We start from the raw sequence: 20,004 nt of genomic DNA, 5'->3' as shown, positions 1-20,004 counted from the left end.
ATTTTATTTAATGCAGGGTAATTTCTTGTCAACATCAACCGGCCATTTTGGATAATTCTGGTGCATTTGTATCACATTGTGATTTTTGTGATTGAACTGTAGATAAATAAGCAAATGATTAAACTTTCTTAAACTAAGCATAACTGATAAAAAAAACTTTAAGTATGATTGCTTTTGAATAAATTAAGAACTCTTGATATCATCAATTATTTATTCATTATACAGATTATCTATAAATAATGAATAAAAACCTCTTGATATATAAGGATATTTATTATAGTTACAGATTATTTACTATAAATAAAAAACAAGCACTCTTGATATCAAGGGAATTTTTTTATTATATTTAATATTAAATAACAAGTATGTTTGATATCTAAGATTATTTATTATATTTACAGATTGTATATAAATAAATAAACTCTTAGTATATAAGGGTATTTATTCATCTATTTATTATAGTTACAGATTATTTATTGTGAATAAACAAGCACTCTTGATATCAATATTATAACAAAAAAAGATTGAATGAATGATTGAATGAGAGAATTCTTTGATCATCTAAGAGTTAATCTCTAGTAAGCAGTGTGTACCTGTAGGGATTTGGATGTTGATATTTGAGAGCGTCGACAAGTAGCTTCCCCATGTGAAGAAGCCATCAATCACCTGAATGAGACATTCACCATACAAACAAAAAGCAAGGGTTTAGAATGATGGAAACAAACCAGCATAAAGCAGAATGCATGTCCATACAAGCAGCTTCTGCCACGCTTACATCTTCCGGATGTGTTCTGAATTCTAGTTTCCAAATGTTTATTTACAATAATGATAACACTCTCATCCATCAGAGCTGTACAGTAGGCCAGAATACTGGGAAAAGGGAGAACACTAAACAATCAAAAACATCTGTGAGGACAAGAGAGCAGGGAGAGAGGGTAAAATGGGAGTAATGGTTGAGAATGACTGAAGTGAAGGAGTGTAAATGTCAGAGTCGATTAGGTCATGTTCATAACAAAGTGAGCGGATGTCACCGTGGGAGAGTAGATGAGGACGTGTGTATTTATGTGTTCAGCCACTAAACTCATTAGATAAGAGACTTTTGTCTTCCAGAACCAGTTGCATTTAAAATAATAATAATAATAAGAATGGAACTAAATGATTCAATACCAATAACCAAATGAATACAAAATCAAATGTTTTTTGCAATATATGCATCAGAAATACTTTAGACACAGAAGTTGTCATAACAGCCGCTGTGCATTAACATAATCAATCAGTGAATATTTAATTTTATTTTATTATTTTTATTACTGTAGTTACTAAGCTGAGGTTAGTGAACACTGTAATACTTGTTTACCAGTCCATGCTACATTCTTTGTCCTTCAAACTTATAAATAATAAAAAAAGAATCATTAATGGAATCGTTGAGGTACAGTATGTAAATCATTAAGCAGAAACAGAATCACAACCAGGATCATTAAATTATTTACAATTCCCAAACCTAATATAGAGGGATGGCGAAGGAATTGGACACTTGGGGGACTGAGAGACAGAGGCGAAACCAAAAAAAACCTGTCTTCCTGATTTTTAGTCCCAGTTTTTCTTCTCATGGGAATCCCATGCTGCACTCAGAGGGAAGCTGAACCCAAACCCACTATGTCTGAGAACTATCACAAACCCCATATGGAGAGTAAAAAAAAAAAAAAAAAAGCTAAGAAAGAAATGAACATGCTCAAAAAAAACAAACAAACATCATGTGTGTTAAAGCATGGCATTCAAAGATTTCCTCCAGCACGTTAGGAGTAAAACAATCTATTAGCCGTGACTTAAGGGTCACTGGCATCTGGATGAGAACATGCAGATCCTGAATTGTCTTAATGAACTTTAGCACATGCTCTGTGAGCGAGAAGCGTTTGAGAATCAGTGGTGTCTCTGCTGAGGATAGTGATGTCTGACCTGTACGGCGACATCTTCGGTCTCTGTGGGCCGCAGCTGCCTGCGCATGGGCTGCTCGTAGTTATCCATACGATAACGGCCCTTCCTGTTGATAGCCTTCGTCTAAAAAGATAAAGACAAAAAGAGAGATTGAAGGAAAATAATTAAAGATAATTAAAAAGAAATAATTAATTTAAAAATGCTATTTTTGATTGTGCTTTTAGGGGTTTGACAGCTTCAGATCACTACAAACTGTCTTGTTCATTGTATAGAAAAGACTCTTGCAATATTGTGAAATATTGTACCTTTTTGGATCAAAAAGGGCAGTTTGAGGATAAACATGATTAAAAGAATCCCACCCCCAGAAATGTTAACGTTTTATCTTTGAGGCATCAACTTTTAAATTGTCAATTTTATTATAATATCCGAACAATAAATGTCATTTTAACTCTCTTTTATGAGGTGTGACAGATCACCAGAAACTCGTACCACTATAATAAAACTTATGCACTATGATATAAATAATTCATTATATAAATTATTAATAATGTTATTTTTTATATCTTATATTATTTTTATAATTAATATATGCATAATATTTCATTTTTTTATATTATTTAATAATCACTAGCTTATCACTAAAATAGTAAATATATGCACAGTAATATAAATAATTACATGCATTATTAATAATTATTTCTATATTTTATTTTATTTTTTATATGTAATAATAATATTTAGTAATTTAATATGCAGTGTGACTGATCTGAAGACACTTATATTGCTATAATAAAGCCTATTGCTAAAATTATAAATATGTTGTTAAACATATAGTACATTGTAATATAAATATATTGAATATTTAAATAATAAAATTAATTAATAATATTTTTACTTAACCTATTATTTATGTCTTGTAAACTTCTAATTCCCTCCAGAAAAAATGATTTTAAATGATTGTACTTTGAGGATGGGTTGGAGATAAAACATAATAATTAAATAATTAGCATAAATCTCAAAATATGTTTTCTGTATTCAAAACAACTTAAAATGATGGAGCAGCTCAAATTTTTACTTCTGTGTTCCAGTGACAATAAATAATAGCACATGGACTCTTAAAAACATAATGACAGAACTGCCATTTTGGATCAGCAAACAACCATCACGACACTCAAAAGCTGCTGTCACGTCCTAAAACAAGGAACATGAGTTTCCGCTTGCAACTAGTCAAGTGATTTTCCTAGCTTAGCACTATTTCTTCCCCTGGAACCCCCTTCTTTCTGTCACAGTATACATTTCCATCCTCAGCCTCACTCTCTCGTTCCCTCCCTTGCTCCAGCTCTGCTCCTCTCTGGGGACGGGTAGTTTATGTCCTGTCATATATTTGTCCCTCTGTCGGAGAACAGCTGAGGGCCCCTGCACTGACCAGAGAGAGGAGCTTCTCTTTAACACGTATGAGATCTCAGCTATGCTGGCTCAGGAATGACCAGCTCCCATTTCAGACCTCTAAACGTGGGATAGTTGTCTCTAGAGACATGACCGTGTGGAGTCTCATGTTTGCTGTTATTCGAGGTCATTTGGATTATGACGTCAAGTTTATCTCCATTAGAATCCCCCCTGTTTTTGCAGAGAGACACTTCACGGACACAAATATAAGAGTTTTGAAAATATTTGATGCCACAATTGACTTCAGTTGCTCTGTCCAGAAAATCATCCCTGGTTATTTAACCCTAAGTGATAAATATAACAACTTTAATTAAGCAATTAAATGTCAAAAATGTAAAAAAAAAAAAAAACTGAATTTCCAGTGAGATAATACAAAAACATTGATAATGATTTGTTTCTCTTGTTCAGTTACAGGGCAAGAAAAGTCCCAGTTAATCAACATATAATATTTCTCCCTTAAAACTGATCCAAGAACATTCCATCCATTTTTAAACTTAACAAAAAGCTATTTAGATGCCAAATATATTACGGAATGTTTTCCAGAAAACTAAAGAATATAAAAATGAGTTTATCACATGGCATCCCAATTAGTTTAGGTGTACCATATCACCCAAATTGATATCAGCAACAGTTCCTCTAAAGCCTGGCTCACACTACAGGAGTTTTAAAATCATAACCGATTTTGAAATCTGGTTGCAGCACACACATAAGGAGAATCTTTGCAGATTATCTTCCCTCAAATATTAAACATGCACACACTACAAGATTTTAACATCGTGGCACATTACACACTGCAAGATATCATTAAGATTATCAAGCCAGAGGAGGGAGCGCCTCACGTAATCTCAAGCAGCAGATCGTCACTGATTTTTAATTTTTTTCACTTTGTGTACTCACCCGGTGCATTCAAAACTGAGGTGATTTCACTCCAGTTCTTCTATTTCTCCTCACAGTTGTGATGTGATTTTGACACATTATACAGACAGAGGAAACTGTTTCTTATACAGACAACTATCTCCACTATCCAATGAAGCCGTACATCAGCTGTTTTGCGCACTGGCTGTGAAAGTACTGATGTAATCACATAGCCATCATCATCCTGATTTAAATCCTAAATATCAAACATGTTTGATAATAATCGGTGCTGCCCCGATTTGTGTGCGAGCAGATCGGGAGGTACGAGATTCGATCGGTGAACGCCGCACATTACCAGATAATCCACGCCGAACATCGGGACAGATCGAGATGCTCGACAAGATGTTTGCTCCGATTCTCGGGAGGGGGAAATCGGGGCTAAATCGGGCTAAAAATCCTGTAGTGTGATCCAGGCTTATGAGCATCTTAATTCTTACTGAACTGCTCCTCATTCCTCATAAAGCTCTGCTGAACGTCAAGGCTTGGAATAGTTTGAGTGGTAAGAAATGTCACATAGCAAAATCTTGTGGGCATAACAGGTCGAGAAGCTATAATATTGACAAACCAAGCAGCATTCTGTTGGTCAATACAGCGAAATCACATATCTAACATGAACCTGTTGCAAAATCTGCTTGGAAACCTTTTGCCCTCGAGTGATATTCTTAATTATGTTGATCCCGGTTGAAATTACTGGATTTGAGCACTCACATTCCCATGGTGTTTGTATTTCTTGCCGACCTCTAGAGACACTTCTGCATTTCTCCAGCTGTCATCTCCAATCTCATCGCTTTGCAGGAACTCACTGAGCTTCTGTACACTGCAGACATGATGATCAGAACCAGATGATCAGATCCTTCCAGAAAAGCCAATATTATGAAGTAATGTTGGATTTGATAAAATGTTTGATTTACCTGACAAGGGCCTTAACGGCAAACCTGACCACCGTGGATAACAGGAAGAGTGGAGTGACCAGGATGTGGAATAGAGCCAAAGAGGCAAATGCCCTGGCAGGACTGAGCCTTACCTCTTCAACATAGGCATGTGTGACAAAGGTCTACAAGAACGAGAAGAGAATGTATCCTCTACATGGTGGACAAAATACAACTAATCAAAACCTCCACGATGCATCTCTTACCGCCAACACTGCAGCAATGGGGATGGCGACGTTCATAAATACTGTGGAGATGAAGAAACCGCATTTATTTTCCAATAGATGCGAAAACTAAACAGTGAAAACAAACTATCATCTATTAGAACCAAATATGATTTATTGCAAAAAGTTTAGTGAATGAGAATATGGATTGGGGGCGGGGCAATGGCAAGGGAAGGGGTTTATGTATGTGGGCGGGACATGTGATGGAGGGAGGAGCCTCTCATACTGGACATTGATGTGTAGAGGGAGAAAGTCTTGAGACTGGTCAGCTCTTTTCCTCGGGTCTCTTCTACACGGTCACAGAAGATGTTCTCCCAGGCATAAAGCTTCAGCAGCTTTATTCCCTTCAAGATCTCTGTCGTCTTTTTAAGACGGTCTGTTGAGTAGTCCTGAGAAAATATTTTGAAGACACAAACATGGACTTGTTGGTGTGTTGACAGCATGCACATTCAGAAAAGGTGTAGGTAAAGCTTACCAGCGTGCTCTTTTGTGTGTCTGCCAACTTTGTAGCGATGAGGTACTGAACCGGGGCCAGTAGCAAAATGACGCCAGCCCCTATCAATGCACTTTCACCCAACAAATAATACAGCAGGATGACTCCCATAATGATCTATGAACAGAAAAAGTTATGTTTTGCTTAAGAACACCAATGATTTAGTGTTTCCACAAATGCAGGAGTGTTTTTGCTATGAAATACCTGAACTGGCATGGCCCACAGATTGGGGCATAAGAAGAGAAACCACATGAGCTGATTGGTTTCTATGGCAACAAGATTGTTGATCTGGCCGAGGGTCATCTCTCCCATGGACATGTTTGAAGTGGAGAGACGCAGAATTTTATTGTAGATCATTGCCTAGAGGACAAGAACCAACACATTAATAACAAAAAAAGACCTTTAATACTAACTTTGATGAAAAGAAGACTAGATTAAAATAGAATACAATGCAATATGACAAATTAGATCATAACAGAACAGACCAAGTAGAACATTTAGTCAACAGTGTTGTTGTGGTACAAATAATATTTATATAACACTATAGTTTCCTAATATTTTGAACTAATTCTAAATATAATTACATTATTAATTAATTAATTAATTAATTTATATTTAATTAAATTTTAGTTTTAGTGGTTTTGTTGTGATTTTGTCATTTTTTGTTTACTTTTTTAAATAATTCTATTTAGTTTCATTTAATTTTAGTTTCTAAGTACTTCATTTAAGTTTTATAAGTTCTTCATGTAATATTTATGCTCTTTTCAGCTTAATTTCAATTAACAAAAACATTTAATAGTTTTAGTTTTAGGTTACAATAACAACACTGACAGAATAGAATAGAATAGAATAGAACGGAGGGAAAGCGGATAATATCAGAACAGACCCAAACAGAATCAAGCATAACTGAATCGAACAGAATAGATTAACAGAATAAATTAAAGGGATCATATGATGCGATTTCAATTTTTCCTTTCTCTTTGGAGTGTAACAAGCTCTTGATGTATGAAGAAGATCTGTAAAGTTGCAAAGATAAAAGTATCACATCCAAAGAGATATTCTTTATCAAAGTTCAGACTCTGCCAAGCCCCCCTAAAACGGCTCATTCAAAGACACACCCACATACCTACATCACTATGTGGAAATATTTGCGTAATGCAGCCTAAATGTTCATGCAAAGAAAGAAGGCATGGTTTCAGTTACTACAGTTAGTGTTGAAGCAGTCATGTCAGGGAGATGCTGTGTGTATTTAGACGAAAGCAAAAGCACTTTATTTGGCCTTCCGAAAGTAGATGCATTTAGGAATCTTTAAGATTACTTAAAACAGAACAGCAATGCATTTTATGGACCCCCTTTTCGTAAACCTAGATGAGGAGATCATTCTGACTTTGCTACAACAATCCGGCATTTCTTAATCAGCTACTGGAAGTATGTTATTCGTTTTAAGTATTTGCTATTGACTGTTCAAATGCGGAGTTTTTCGCGCACGCGCGCGCGCGTGTGTGTGTGTGTGTGAGAGAGAGAGAGCGAGAGAGAGAGAGAGAGAGAAATGCTCACACAATGGAGTCAACTGTCTTAACCGTCAGTGGCTTATGTACTGTAAACACATACAAGCTTCATCACTGTGTCTGTTACACGACTCTGTTCCTCTTTCGGGCTTGAACTGATGGTAAAATTAAGGACATTATTAATTGTCATTACATTTATTTTGAAAGAAGAAGCTTGCGATTATGGAAAGGTGCATTACATTTCCTACAAGTGCTTGCGGTGTTCGGCCAATCACAATGCACTGGGACAGTTGGCCAATCAGAGCAGACTGCTCTTGTCAGAAGGAGGGACTTTGCAGAAAACGTCACGTTTGAGAGAGGCGGGGCATAGAGGACCTACAATAATGTAGAGTATTTGAAAAGTAATGTGTTTTTAGAACATTAAGGCATGCCAACAATTTCTACTACACAAAATAACGATCTTTAAAAAAGCATCATATGACTCCTTTAATATAATTAGAAACTTAATTGAAATGAATAAAACAGATATAATATGGGACAAAGTAGAGTAGAATAGAATCAAACAGGACAAATAGAATAGAATAGAATAGAATAGAATAGAATAGAATAGAATAGAATAGAATAGAATAGAGCAAGGATCCTCAAATCTGGCCCACAAGATCCACTTTCCTGCAGAGTTTAGCTCTAACCCTAATCAAACACACCTGAGCATGCTAATCAATGTCTTCAGGATCATTACAAAAACACAGGTAGATGAGTTTGATCAGGGTTGAAGCTAAACTCTAAAGCGTATTGGCCCTCCAGGACAAGATCTGAGGAACCCTGGAGTAGAGCAACCTTCCTACTAAGGTAAGAATTTGTCTTATGTAATATTTTGTATTCTACCACACAACTTGAAGTGAGTAGTGCCGATTGATGAAATAAAAATTAGTTTGATAATTCACTCCATGTTTGACCTTCAGTAAACTTACAAGCAGCGCTCCGCGCAGGTTAATGCCGGTTTCTATTGTGACATAGTAGGAGGCCTGCAGGAATGTTCTCTGCAGCACGAGTGCCAGGAACAGCAGAACCGCTAGAACAGACGTATTCTGCAGCAGCTCAGTCGAAGACATGAAGTACACCCCTAAAGTCATGTTCGCTGTCTGACAGGAGATAAACAAAGTATGAACACACACGCATAATACTTTGGCATTTTAGCCCTCACTGATGTCATACACAAGCACAGATTCACACACACACTAAAATAAAAAGGAGTCATTTAAACAGAGTGTTGCTGGCACTTTGTTCAAAAAGTGTGTGTGTGTGTGTGTGTGTGTGTGTGTGTGTGTGTGTGTGTGTGTGTGTGTGTGTGTGTGTGTGTGTGTGTGTGAACAGAGTGAGGAATTTTCCTATCACAAAGATATGCACGTCTGTTCTGGCTTCATTTTGTCAAACACATTTATACAGCGACCCCCCCAAAACATATTTGGATTTAAGATTAAACTAATTAAAAATTAGTTTTTTTTTAAATTATAAATTATAATACACTATAAAATAAATAACACACACTGCCATTCAAAACATTGGGACAGAAAATATATTTTAAAGTTTTTGAAACCGATCCCTTATACTCACCAGGGCTGTATTTATTTGATTAAAAATACAGCAAAATGCTGTAATATTGTGAAATATAATGAAAAACATTCAGTAATTGTGAATTTATTTGATTAGAGATTTTTTGTAACAATGTAAAAGTCTTCACTATCATTTTTGATCATTTTAATGCATCTTTGCTAAATAAGCACTATTATTTTTTTAAACAAAAGGTATTTTTAAATGTATATCACTGTGTGCTTATAGACATAAGGCATGATAAATGCAATGATATCATTCATTCAATCAGCTGAGTTTTTTTTTTTTTGCCCTGAATCCATTCTTATCCAATGCTCATGAGAGTGTTTTTTCAAAAACACATGAAATCATGGTCATCCAAGCAGGGAAAATCTAATAATTGCTGTCATCTCAAGGCGATGACATACGGTCCTTTCATTATTAGCACTGACGCCTCTGTGACATCACACAGGAAGTGATAAATAGCAAGGCAAAAGAGCAGATAACAGACCATAGATCACTCCCATCAGTCATGTTGAACCAAGTAAAAATAAATAGTCTAATTAGTATCATAACCAGCAGACCAATCATTTAATTAAGTTATTTAAACAACATCCTAAATTATTTAACAAGGCACATTCTGAAAGGGGTCCAAAGTAAATGTGGTTATATCAAAGTGCTGTGAGACAGTGACAGGACTGTAATTATTATTATTAATACATTAATTTCCTTTATACCTCCATTTGCCTGTTTTACCATATCACTGGTATGTGTTTGGGATAGACAATCGTATGTACTCTAGAACTGTCCTATTTGTACTATGGCTTACATGGCTTGAATACGTCTGTGTAAATAAATAACTATAGTCATGCCCGTTTATTCTAAAAATGAATGCCTTAATTAGTAATTCTGTCTTCTGTCTTCCATTACAAATATCTAAAGATTTGGACTAAATATTATATAAAACTGGACAAAATATTAAGCAAAAACCTACTTTTTTTTTTGTTGTTGTTTTTTTTTTTTTAAAGCAAGACTTAATATCTTAATGTCATATTGCTCAAGTAAATGTATCTTGAAATGTATCTTAGTATAATCATCGTTTATCAGTAAGAATATCTAATCATTCTATGTAAGTAAATCTTTTTTTGCAATGTTTTCTATTCTCACAGTCCCATGAACTTGTGCGACACACACAAGACAATCATATTTAGCACTACAAAATTAGATGAAACGCACACCTTATTTGTCCTGTCAATCTCTGTTGAATTATCAAGGTGTTCCACAATCCCAGAGATGCAAAGTGGCCCAGCAAAGCCCAGCAAGTCTGCCATGTACCGCAGAGTGCTGCTGAGGAGTATTGGCCCCCCAAATGCCCGGTACATGGATTTCCAGATGGATGGGGATTTATCTTGGTCCTCTGTTTTCTGCTGTCAGAATTGGACAAGCAAAGAGACAGTGTTCAGCTGACACTTCTCATTACTATAGTATGTCATCAAATATACAAATATTGTTTATTTTGATTATGAATTATAATATTATAAACCTGTGATCATCTGCACATACCCTCTGTTCCTCATAGGAGTCTTTCAGACGCATATAGTTAGTCAATGCCCTCATTGCGATTGGAAGCTTTCCAATCTTCTTCAGCTCAATGGGTCTCTTCTGGGCTTTAATGATGAGCGGGTTCATCCACCAGTATGTTGCTTTGGAGAGGAGGTTGACAAAGGGCTGGAGGAATCGCACACCCAAGTCCTGCAAGTCTTCTGGGGGCTTGACCTTCTGGGGGTTCGCAAAGAACACGTACTTCTGCAGGTAAGAGAAAAAAATTCAAACATGCAGGTCATATGGTTTTTGAGTAGAATGTAATTACCCTGCTGAACAGACTAGCATGTTATGTTAAACTGCTTAAACAGCCAGACTATCACAGTCAAGCAGTTTTGATGGTGAAAATCATGGCTATATTCCTATCAGCTAATCCTTGCCAGTCCAAACTCTTTTTTTTCAGCAGGTTAGTGACTTTTGTTAGTATTATAAAACTGTCCACAATTAATTTGATAGTATTATGAAACTATCTACAATTGATGGATAAAATAAAATACAATAAGTCTGCCTCAAAGGGATTGTCCACCAAAAAAATAAATTCTTTCATAATTTTCTTACCCTTATGATCACGTTTCTCAAAACCTGTATTACTTTTTTTTCTGTGGAATATAAAAGTAGATTTGCTTCTCACTGACTTTCATTATATGGACATAAAATACAAAGAAAGACCATGGGAACTGACACTGTTTGGTTACCGACATTCTTCAGAATATCTTCTTTCGTGCAGAAGAATGAAATGAATACGGGTTTGGAGCAACATGAGGTAAATGATGACAAATTTTTTTTTTCAGGATGGACTATCCCTTTAAATTAAAGGATCAAATAAAAGGAAAATAGAAAAAAAATAAAACATTGAATTACTGCTTCAGATTAGAGGCATTTAGAAAATAATTTGTATAAAATTTGTATAAAAAAAAAATTAAATAAATGCTTTTGCCACATGACCCTAGATCAACTCACCCTGACTCTGATAACGTTGATCTCGACAGCCATGAGCAGGCCGTACAGCACTACAAGCAAAGCTGTGATACAGAAACGGAGTTGTTGCACCCCCAAACTCGCCTCTGCAAACTTCCATAACTTTATCATCTTGGTGATGAAAGCCAGAATCCAGTAAATAAATAAGGCTGTGAAATAGTATTTCTGAAGTTAGGTCTCATGTTCATACAGAATCCCAAGGACAGACCATTATGTGTTGCCAAGAAACACACAGTCAGAAAGTGTTTGCTAACCATTATGAAACAAGCAGCACTCAAAGTACATTTTATTATTAACTGCCAGCATTTTTAGCTGCACATTTGCATGCTGAAATTGACATTGACTTACCCAGCAGCAGTTTGGGGAAGTTGGCTGTTTCTATATTGTGATAGTATACGACTGATGTTGTTGCCGCTATGAAGCCCATCAGTGCTGGCATGAAGAGGTGCAAGTGATTGGACTCCATCTGCCTAAAATGATCCATTCATACACCCAGACAAACATAAATGCATACTGGTCATAAACAACAAATATATTGAATGTGTGTGTGTTGAAACCCACGTATTGGAGACGATTCCCTCGGCGATCTCACACACGTGCACAAACAGCAGTGTGAAGGTGAGGATCCAGCGCAGGCTGTGGCCAGGAAAGTGCAGCCAGGTGTTATGATGGATCTGCACCTTTGAACTCTGGCTACCCCAACCTGGACACAAACACACACGTGTGTTTCAGTATACCATAATATAAATATATTTATTAATATATCTTTCTTTTCAACTACATTATCTGGACCATATGACCCAGCCAGCTAACAGGAAATGTTCTCCGAACGTTCTGATGAGGTCCTCTCAAAGTTATTAACTAACATTCTTACAATAACATTAACAGAAGATGAATCCAAAGTTAGTAAGTCATTGATGTTCTCAAAATGTTAGCAAAAAAACGTTATTTATAAATTGTTCACAGAAATTTGTTTTGTAAACACTTCAGTTGGACACTCATCTAGCATTCGTTAAATGTCACTAGAGGTTTCAGAATGTTCAGATAAAATTCAAAACTAATGTTCCCATAATGTTTGCAAAATTCTAAAATGGAATGAATTTGAATGACAAGAACAGGAATTTAGTCAACTGTTATACAAAGAAATTCATGCCTCATACAAAAGGCGTTCAGTTTAAGAGTTCCACTTCATAAGATTAACATTGTGGGGCTCCAAATGAATATATAAATTAATTAATTAATAGAACAATAATAAAACAAATAAAAACAAACAAAAAAATTAAATACAATTTATCAATATTATATTATATTATATTACACATTTTATTTCCTGTCTAACCACACCTATTGTCTTTTAATACAATAAACCAGTACAATAACACTAGAGTTCTCAATTGAAAGGCAGTTCATATTAAATTCTGAATGGAACACAACCCTGTAGCGAACTGCAAAACAAGCACGATTGTTTAAGAGGCAAAAAAGACAAGGGCATTCATACCAATGAACAGGATAGGGAAGGTGATGAAGAGAAGAAATACATGAGGGACGAGGTTGAGGGCATCCACGAAGCAGCCATTGTCCAGGACTCCATTGTCCACACTGTAGGCACTACCTCTGTCGTTCCCACAGAAAGACAAGGCCATGTCACCTGACTGGGCTAGAGGAGCCTGGGCATGGTTAAAAAAGGATGCTTGACGTTAGATTTAATTATAAAGCATTCAATAAAGGTAAATGTAATATATATATGTATATATATATATATATGTATATGTATATGTATATATATATATATATATATATATATATATATATATATATGTGTATATATATATATATATATATATGTATATATATATGTATATATGTATATATATATATATGTATATATGTATATATATATATATATATATATGTATATATATATGTATATATGTATATATATATGTATATATATATGTATATATGTGTATATATATGTATATATATATATGTATATATATATACATATATGTATATATGTATATATATATATATATGTATATATATACATATATATATATATGTATATGTATATGTATATATATATATGTTTTAGTTTACATTTACATTAATACATTTGGCAAGAACTTTAATCCAAACATATGTGCATGTAAAGAAAAGTAAAGAAAGGTTTTGGCTAAAACTGCTAATATTATCAGCATATAATGCTGTGAAACCCTATTCAGTATTAAACAATTTATTCCTAACCATAATGTGAAAAAAATGAAAAAATGAAAAAAAGGACATCCACTAAAGTAGAGTGTTTTCGGCTGGTCACGTGATCACAACATGTCGGCCCTCATGAGGCAACTCTCCATATATAATAAAACAGATTATGCTACTGATATGACTGGGAGCATAATGCCATAATTGTAATAAATACTTAGTGCAACATTAAGATATTCCAGGACCTAAAATTGTCATGTATGGTCTTATTGATATTAACAAAAAACATTCTACATAAATCAAAAAATGAATTGCTGTCTCAGGGGGATATTGAGTCTTGGTTGACATTAAATGAAAATAATTACAAAGTAAAGCCCTATGTATGACACGTGTATTAAATAGACTACAGTACAATAGCCTCCTCATTCACACATTTAAGTAAAACTCTGCTGTTCATGGATATTATTATTATTATTATTATTATTATTATTATTATTATAGGATACCACCCACTCTGACAGCTACTCAAATCCCTATGTCACGATCATTAGATGGAGTGCCCATGAGCTTCAGTAGAGGGCACTCCAGTCAGGACCATTCCACCCATTCACCACGAGTTGTCACTTGGACACTAGCACCTCTCAAACTGTTGCACCACACCCGAACTAAATTACCCATGAGTCACTGCATCACAATCATCCTGCCACACCCGCACCTCATTCATCAGCCAATTTCCTTGCCACACCTGCACCTCATTTACACACACATAAAAGCAGCACACTCACTCACTGCGAAGTCTTGTTTAGCCAGTCTGACATTTCCGAGCGTTTTCCCTGTGTTTATTATTCTTGTGTTTTGACCTTTGGACTGTTTATTCCGACTCTGATTCTCCGCTGCCTGTCCCTATCCCTGCTTGTTTCTGGTTACGATTCTGGTTATCCCTGACACACCTGACACCATTCCTGATCTCTGCCTGTATGACCATTCTGTTTAATAAATGCTGCATATGGATCCGAACGCCTCCGACTCCTTGTTACAGAAGACTTCGCTAAACCAGGATCCAGCAGATTTAAGGAGTAAATCCAGGTCAGCCATGAATCCTGTAAGCCAACTTATGCGTTTACGTCAGGGAATTAGGCCCATCGAGGACTATGTGAAGAACTTTATTGAGTTTGCATCTATCATGGACGAGATGTGCCTGATGATATTTTTTCGTGGTGGCCTATCTGAGCCACTTGGCTCACTAATGCCTTTGCATGATCCTCACTGGACTCTGCAGTATTATATTGATCTGGCACTCCAACTGAGCAGCTCTGCATATACTGTGGGTGTTGTGGAGGAGGAACACAGCACTTTTGCAGTATCCACCACTCCTGAGCCTTGTCCTGTTATGGCCGCCAGCCCAGCGCCACTGCACAAGATGGCCGCCAGCCCAGCGCCACTGCACAAGATGGAGGCCAGCCCAGCGACACTGCACAAGATGGCCGCCAGTCCAGCGACACTGCACAAGATGGCCACCAACCCAGCAACACTGCACAAGATGGCCGCCAGCCCCGTCGACTTTCCAGAGTCAAGTCAGGTCCCCGTCGACTTTCCAGAGTCAGGTCAAGTCACTACTAACACTCAAAAGTCAAGTAAAACAACAGTTAAATTTCATGAGTCAAGTCAGGTCCCCGTTGATTTCCCAGAGTCTAGTCAGGTCACCATTGATCAGGCTCCAGTGAACTCTCCAGAGTCGAGTCAGGCTCCAGTGAACTCTCCAGAGTCGAGTCAGGCTCCAGTGAACTCTCCAGAGTCGAGTCAGGCTCCAGTGAACTCTCCAGAGTCGAGTCAGGCTCCAGTGAACTCTCCAGAGTCGAGTCAGGCTCCAGTGAACTCTCCAGAGTCGAGTCAGGCTCCAGTGAACTGGAGGCTCCAGTGAACTCTCCAGAGTCGAGTCAGGTTCCAGTGAACTCTCAGGTGCTCATGAACCCTCCAAAGTCAGGGTTAGTCACCGTCGCCCTTTCAGAGTCAAGTCAAGTCACCGTCGACCTTTCAGAGTCAAGTCAAGTCACCGGCGGCCTTCAAGGACAGAGTCAAGTCACCGGTGGCCTTCAAGGACAAAGTCAAGTCACCGGTGATCTTCAGGAACCGAGTCAAGTCACAGTCGATCTTCATGAGCAAAGTCAAGTCACCAACGATCTTCATGAGCAAAGTCAAGTCACCAACGATCTTCATGAGCAAAGTAAAGTCACCATTAACCTCCGTGAACTAAGTCAAGTCACCGTTGATCCTCAGGAACCAAGTCAAGTCACCAACGATCTTCATGAGCAAAGTCAAGTCATCAACGATCTTCATGAGCAAAGTCAAGTCACCATTAACCTCCGTGAACTAAGTCAAGTCACAGTTGATCCTCAGGAACCAAGTCAAGTCACCAACGATCTTCATGAGCAAAGTCAAGTCATCAACGATCTTCATGAGCAAAGTCAAGTCATCAACGATCTTCATGAGCAAAGTCAAGTCACCAACGATCTTCATGAGCAAAGTCAAGTCATCATTAACCTCCGTGAACTAAGTCAAGTCACAGTTGATCCTCAGGAACCAAGTCAAGTCACCAACGATCTTCATGAGCAAAGTCAAGTCATCAACGATCTTCATGAGCAAAGTCAAGTCACCAACGATCTTCATGAGCAAAGTCAAGTCACCATTAAACTCCGTGAACTAAGTCAAGTCACAGTTGATCCTCAGGAACCAAGTCAAGTCACCAACGATCTTCATGAGCAAAGTCAAGTCATCAATGATCTTCATGAGCAAAGTCAAGTCACCATTAACCTCCGTGAACTAAGTCAAGTCACAGTTGATCTTCATGAACACAGCAAGTCACCAACAATCTTCATGGGCACAGTCAAGTCACAGCTGATCTTCATGAACCCAATCAAATCACCACAGATCTACCAGAGCCTCGTCACATCTCAGCCGAACTCCCAGAACCTCGTCACATCTCAGAGCTCTCGTCCTATCCTGTCACGGCCAGGGAGGCCGTCAATGAGCTCTCATTCATTGCGGTCTGGGCTACGGAGACCATCCACCAACTCTCTGTCTGTCCTGTCATGGCCACGGAGGTCCTCCATGAACTAACCGCCTGCCCTGTAATGGCCACGGAGGCCAGCTACCATCTCATCACGGCCACGGAGGCCGCTATTAACCTGTCAATGTTCTCTGTTTCAGTCCCACCTGAGCAGACTTGCGGTCCGGTGCCATCGACTCCACTGTGGTGGTCCTCTGCTCCGCCCTGGTGGGCTTCGGTCACGTCTGCTCGGCTGTGGTGGTCCTCTGCTCCGCCCTGGTGGGCTTCTGTCCCGTCTTCTCAGCTGTGGTGGTCCTCTGCTCCGCCCTGGTGGGCTTCTGTCCCATCTTCTCGGCTGTGGTGGTCCTCTACTCCTCCCTGGTGGGCTCCAGCTCCACCTGCTCCACTCTGGTGGGCTCCCACGCCACCTGCTCTGCCTTGGTGGACCCTTGTTCCCGAGTTAGGGCCATGGCGGGCTCCTGTTCCCGAGTTAAGCCCATGGCGGGCCCCTGTCTCCTATGTCAGGTCCAGAAGGGGCTCCTGTTTTCCTGAGTTAGGCCCAGGAAGGGCTCCAGTTCTGCCTGCTCTGCCCCGGTCCCCGACCACGGCACTTCTTCATGGACCTGGCCTTCCATCCCTCCCCCTGTTCAGCCTCCGCTCCACCGCCCTCCTAGATTGTTTTGAGCGTCTGGAAGCCGCTCCTTTTGGGGGTGGGGGGGGCTATGTCACGATCATTAGATGGAGTGCCCATGAGCTTCAGTAGAGGGCACTCCAGTCAGGACCATTCCACCCATTCACCACCAGTTGTCACTTGGACACTAGCACCTCTCAAACTGTTGCACCACACCCGAACTACATTACCCATGAGTCACTGCATCACAATCACCCTGCCACACCTGCACCTCATTCATCAGCCAATTTCCTTGCCACACCTGCACCTCATTTACACACACACATAAAAGCAGCACACTCACTCTCACTCACTGCGAAGTCTTGTTTAGCCAGTCTGACATTTCCGAGCGTTTTCCCTGTGTTTATTATTCTTGTGTTTTGACCTTTGGACTGTTTATTCCGACTCTGATTCTACTCTGCCTGTCCCGATCCCTGCTTGTTTCTGGTTACGATTCTGGTTATCCCTAACACACCTGAAGCCATTCCTGATCTCTGCCTGTATGACCATTCTATTTAATAAATGCTGCATATGGATCCGAACGCCTCCGACTCCTTGTTACACACTGACAGCCTGATGTTGTATTTCCTCTACTTATGATCTTTATCTAGCACGAACTAAAATAGTAACTAAAATAGTAGAACCCACAGTGAAAGCCATATATAATTATTAGATAACCACTTACCGAAATATTGCTCTGCTTTAGTAGCTTTTCATGTCCGTTGCCTACTGTTAAGAGTGTTACAGGGAATATTATTTTTAGCTGCGGTGTATCAGCTGCTCATGGTCTCTCTCTCTCTAGCTCCTGGATCGTATTTCCAAACTTGAACAGGAATGTTGGCATGAATGTACGGACCCTCTTGAGAAAATACAGATCGACTGTGACACTATGGCTGCATCTCAAAATCTGTGAGCTGCCTGCCTACACAGCATTTTCGGGGTGTGCGTGACGCCCAAATAAGCTGTCTGGTTGAACAGAGAGAAACTGGAAAACACAGAGTTGAATAGAATAGGAATGTTTCAATTATTGGTCGACCGAAAAATTTATAAAAATTGTTATATAAATGGTAATAGAAAATATATACACTAAATTATTTATATTAATAATTTTATTTAATGTTTAGTATTTAAAATTCGAATGATTCTGTATAGATTTCATAATCTATTTTATTTTAAATATCAATAATGTAAATTATATTTAAGAGAATTATGCTCAATGACAATTTAAACATTTTGAAAAAAAAATGATTTATTTATTTCCATTCTACTTAATCTCTAAATAATTCCTCATGAAGAAATTATTGAGTGGGCAACATAATTTAATAAATAGTTTACAAGCACATCCTGTCTAAGTGCACCTTTTGCTCATTAAGTTTCTGACAATGTCATACCATTTATGTTTTCCCAGCATGCACAGGGGCAAGAACGATTGTGGAATAATTTTTACCAGTTTGCCAGATTGATTTACATTTTTTTCTCTTGATTTTTTTCACCTTGTTTAGTAGCTTATTGTCTTGTGGATGTCACGATGTGTTTAATGCTCTATTAAAATAATTTGTTAGTTGATTTTCCTTGGCACGTTTAATACACCAGGTTTTGAGATCTGTGTATGGCACTTCTATTTTTTTTCCAGGAGTGTTGGTGAGAGTTGGGTTAAATATGCATTTTGCTTATATTATTAAAAAAGAAAAATTATGTAAAACAAGCTTAACGTTACCTCACAAAGAAACAAAATGCGTCCTTGATGCGTCCTAGTTCTGATGTTTTATAAGTGACACTTCACAGTTCAGTCATTCAGAATCAACCTCTAGGATTTGAATGAATTAACTTAAGATGTAAAGTACCAAAACTGCGGACACACTCACCTAGATGTCTCCGGTTGTAGGTTTCGTCATCGATACATGCAGTAAACCGGCTCCAAAATCAGCGGTTAGACAGTGAACACGATGGTGTTGTGTCTCCTTGTCCTTGCGGTATTGAAGGAAAGCGCGCCGCGCATCACTGATTCGGCATAGCGTTGCTATGGCGTCAAGTATGGAGGAGGGATGTCTGCTACGCACGAGCGTGTCTGCTACTGATGTAGGTCACAATTAGAATAACTGGATCATACTGAAGATTCACTGATATGTGCATAATATTACTCACTACAACTAAAGAGGGTTTTATACAATAAAATATAAAGAAGCTTTTATTCTTAGTTTACTGCATGCATTTCTTTTGTCCCGTCTATAAAAAATATTAATTCTGTCAGTTCATGCTGTCTTTGTTCTTCAGCCAGTTTCATGGGAGATCATTTTTGTAGTTCTGTCTGTCTGTCCGTCCGCCCGTCTGTCCATCCATCCATCCATCCATCTCGTTCACACCCCCTTAAAACGGCTCTTTCTAACACGCCCCCACATCTCTACATCACTATGTGGGAAGATTTGCAAAATGCCGCCAAGATGTTCCCGCAAAGAAAGAAGG

The 20,004-nt window shown here is 38.1% G+C and overlaps 1 protein-coding gene across 6 annotated transcripts in view; it reads right to left on the bottom strand.

Annotated features, from left to right (window-relative positions):
- The window catches only part of LOC132098889 (ATP-binding cassette sub-family C member 9-like), a 46,352-nt gene extending 26,683 nt beyond the window's left edge, over window positions 1-19,669 (bottom strand). For 2 of the 6 annotated variants that reach the window (XM_059505156.1, XM_059505157.1), the window contains exons 1-17: window positions 19,407-19,669; window positions 18,227-18,507; window positions 13,119-13,287; window positions 12,182-12,323; window positions 11,969-12,090; window positions 11,603-11,769; window positions 10,604-10,846; window positions 10,279-10,467; window positions 8,422-8,592; window positions 6,147-6,302; window positions 5,925-6,059; window positions 5,676-5,838; window positions 5,432-5,472; window positions 5,208-5,350; window positions 5,005-5,113; window positions 1,957-2,058; window positions 594-666 (exon numbers count right to left, since the gene is read on the bottom strand). In XM_059505156.1, the coding sequence (XP_059361139.1) occupies window positions 594-666; window positions 1,957-2,058; window positions 5,005-5,113; window positions 5,208-5,350; window positions 5,432-5,472; window positions 5,676-5,838; window positions 5,925-6,059; window positions 6,147-6,302; window positions 8,422-8,592; window positions 10,279-10,467; window positions 10,604-10,846; window positions 11,603-11,769; window positions 11,969-12,090; window positions 12,182-12,323; window positions 13,119-13,263 (2,101 nt within the window). In that variant the 5' untranslated portion in view covers window positions 13,264-13,287; window positions 18,227-18,507; window positions 19,407-19,669. The remainder of the gene's footprint in view (window positions 1-593; window positions 667-1,956; window positions 2,059-5,004; window positions 5,114-5,207; window positions 5,351-5,431; window positions 5,473-5,675; window positions 5,839-5,924; window positions 6,060-6,146; window positions 6,303-8,421; window positions 8,593-10,278; window positions 10,468-10,603; window positions 10,847-11,602; window positions 11,770-11,968; window positions 12,091-12,181; window positions 12,324-13,118; window positions 13,288-18,226; window positions 18,508-19,406) is intronic. The other 4 variants (XM_059505161.1, XM_059505158.1, XM_059505159.1 and 1 more) reach the window with 3 other exon arrangements.
- Between the last annotated feature and the right edge of the window lie 335 nt (window positions 19,670-20,004).

This window comes from Carassius carassius, chromosome 22 (assembly GCF_963082965.1).
Source record: "Carassius carassius chromosome 22, fCarCar2.1, whole genome shotgun sequence".
In the NCBI taxonomy this organism is placed as follows: domain Eukaryota; kingdom Metazoa; phylum Chordata; class Actinopteri; order Cypriniformes; family Cyprinidae; genus Carassius; species Carassius carassius.
The sequence above is the reverse complement of the archived record's forward strand: the minus strand, read 5'-3'. Positions and strand labels throughout refer to the sequence as shown.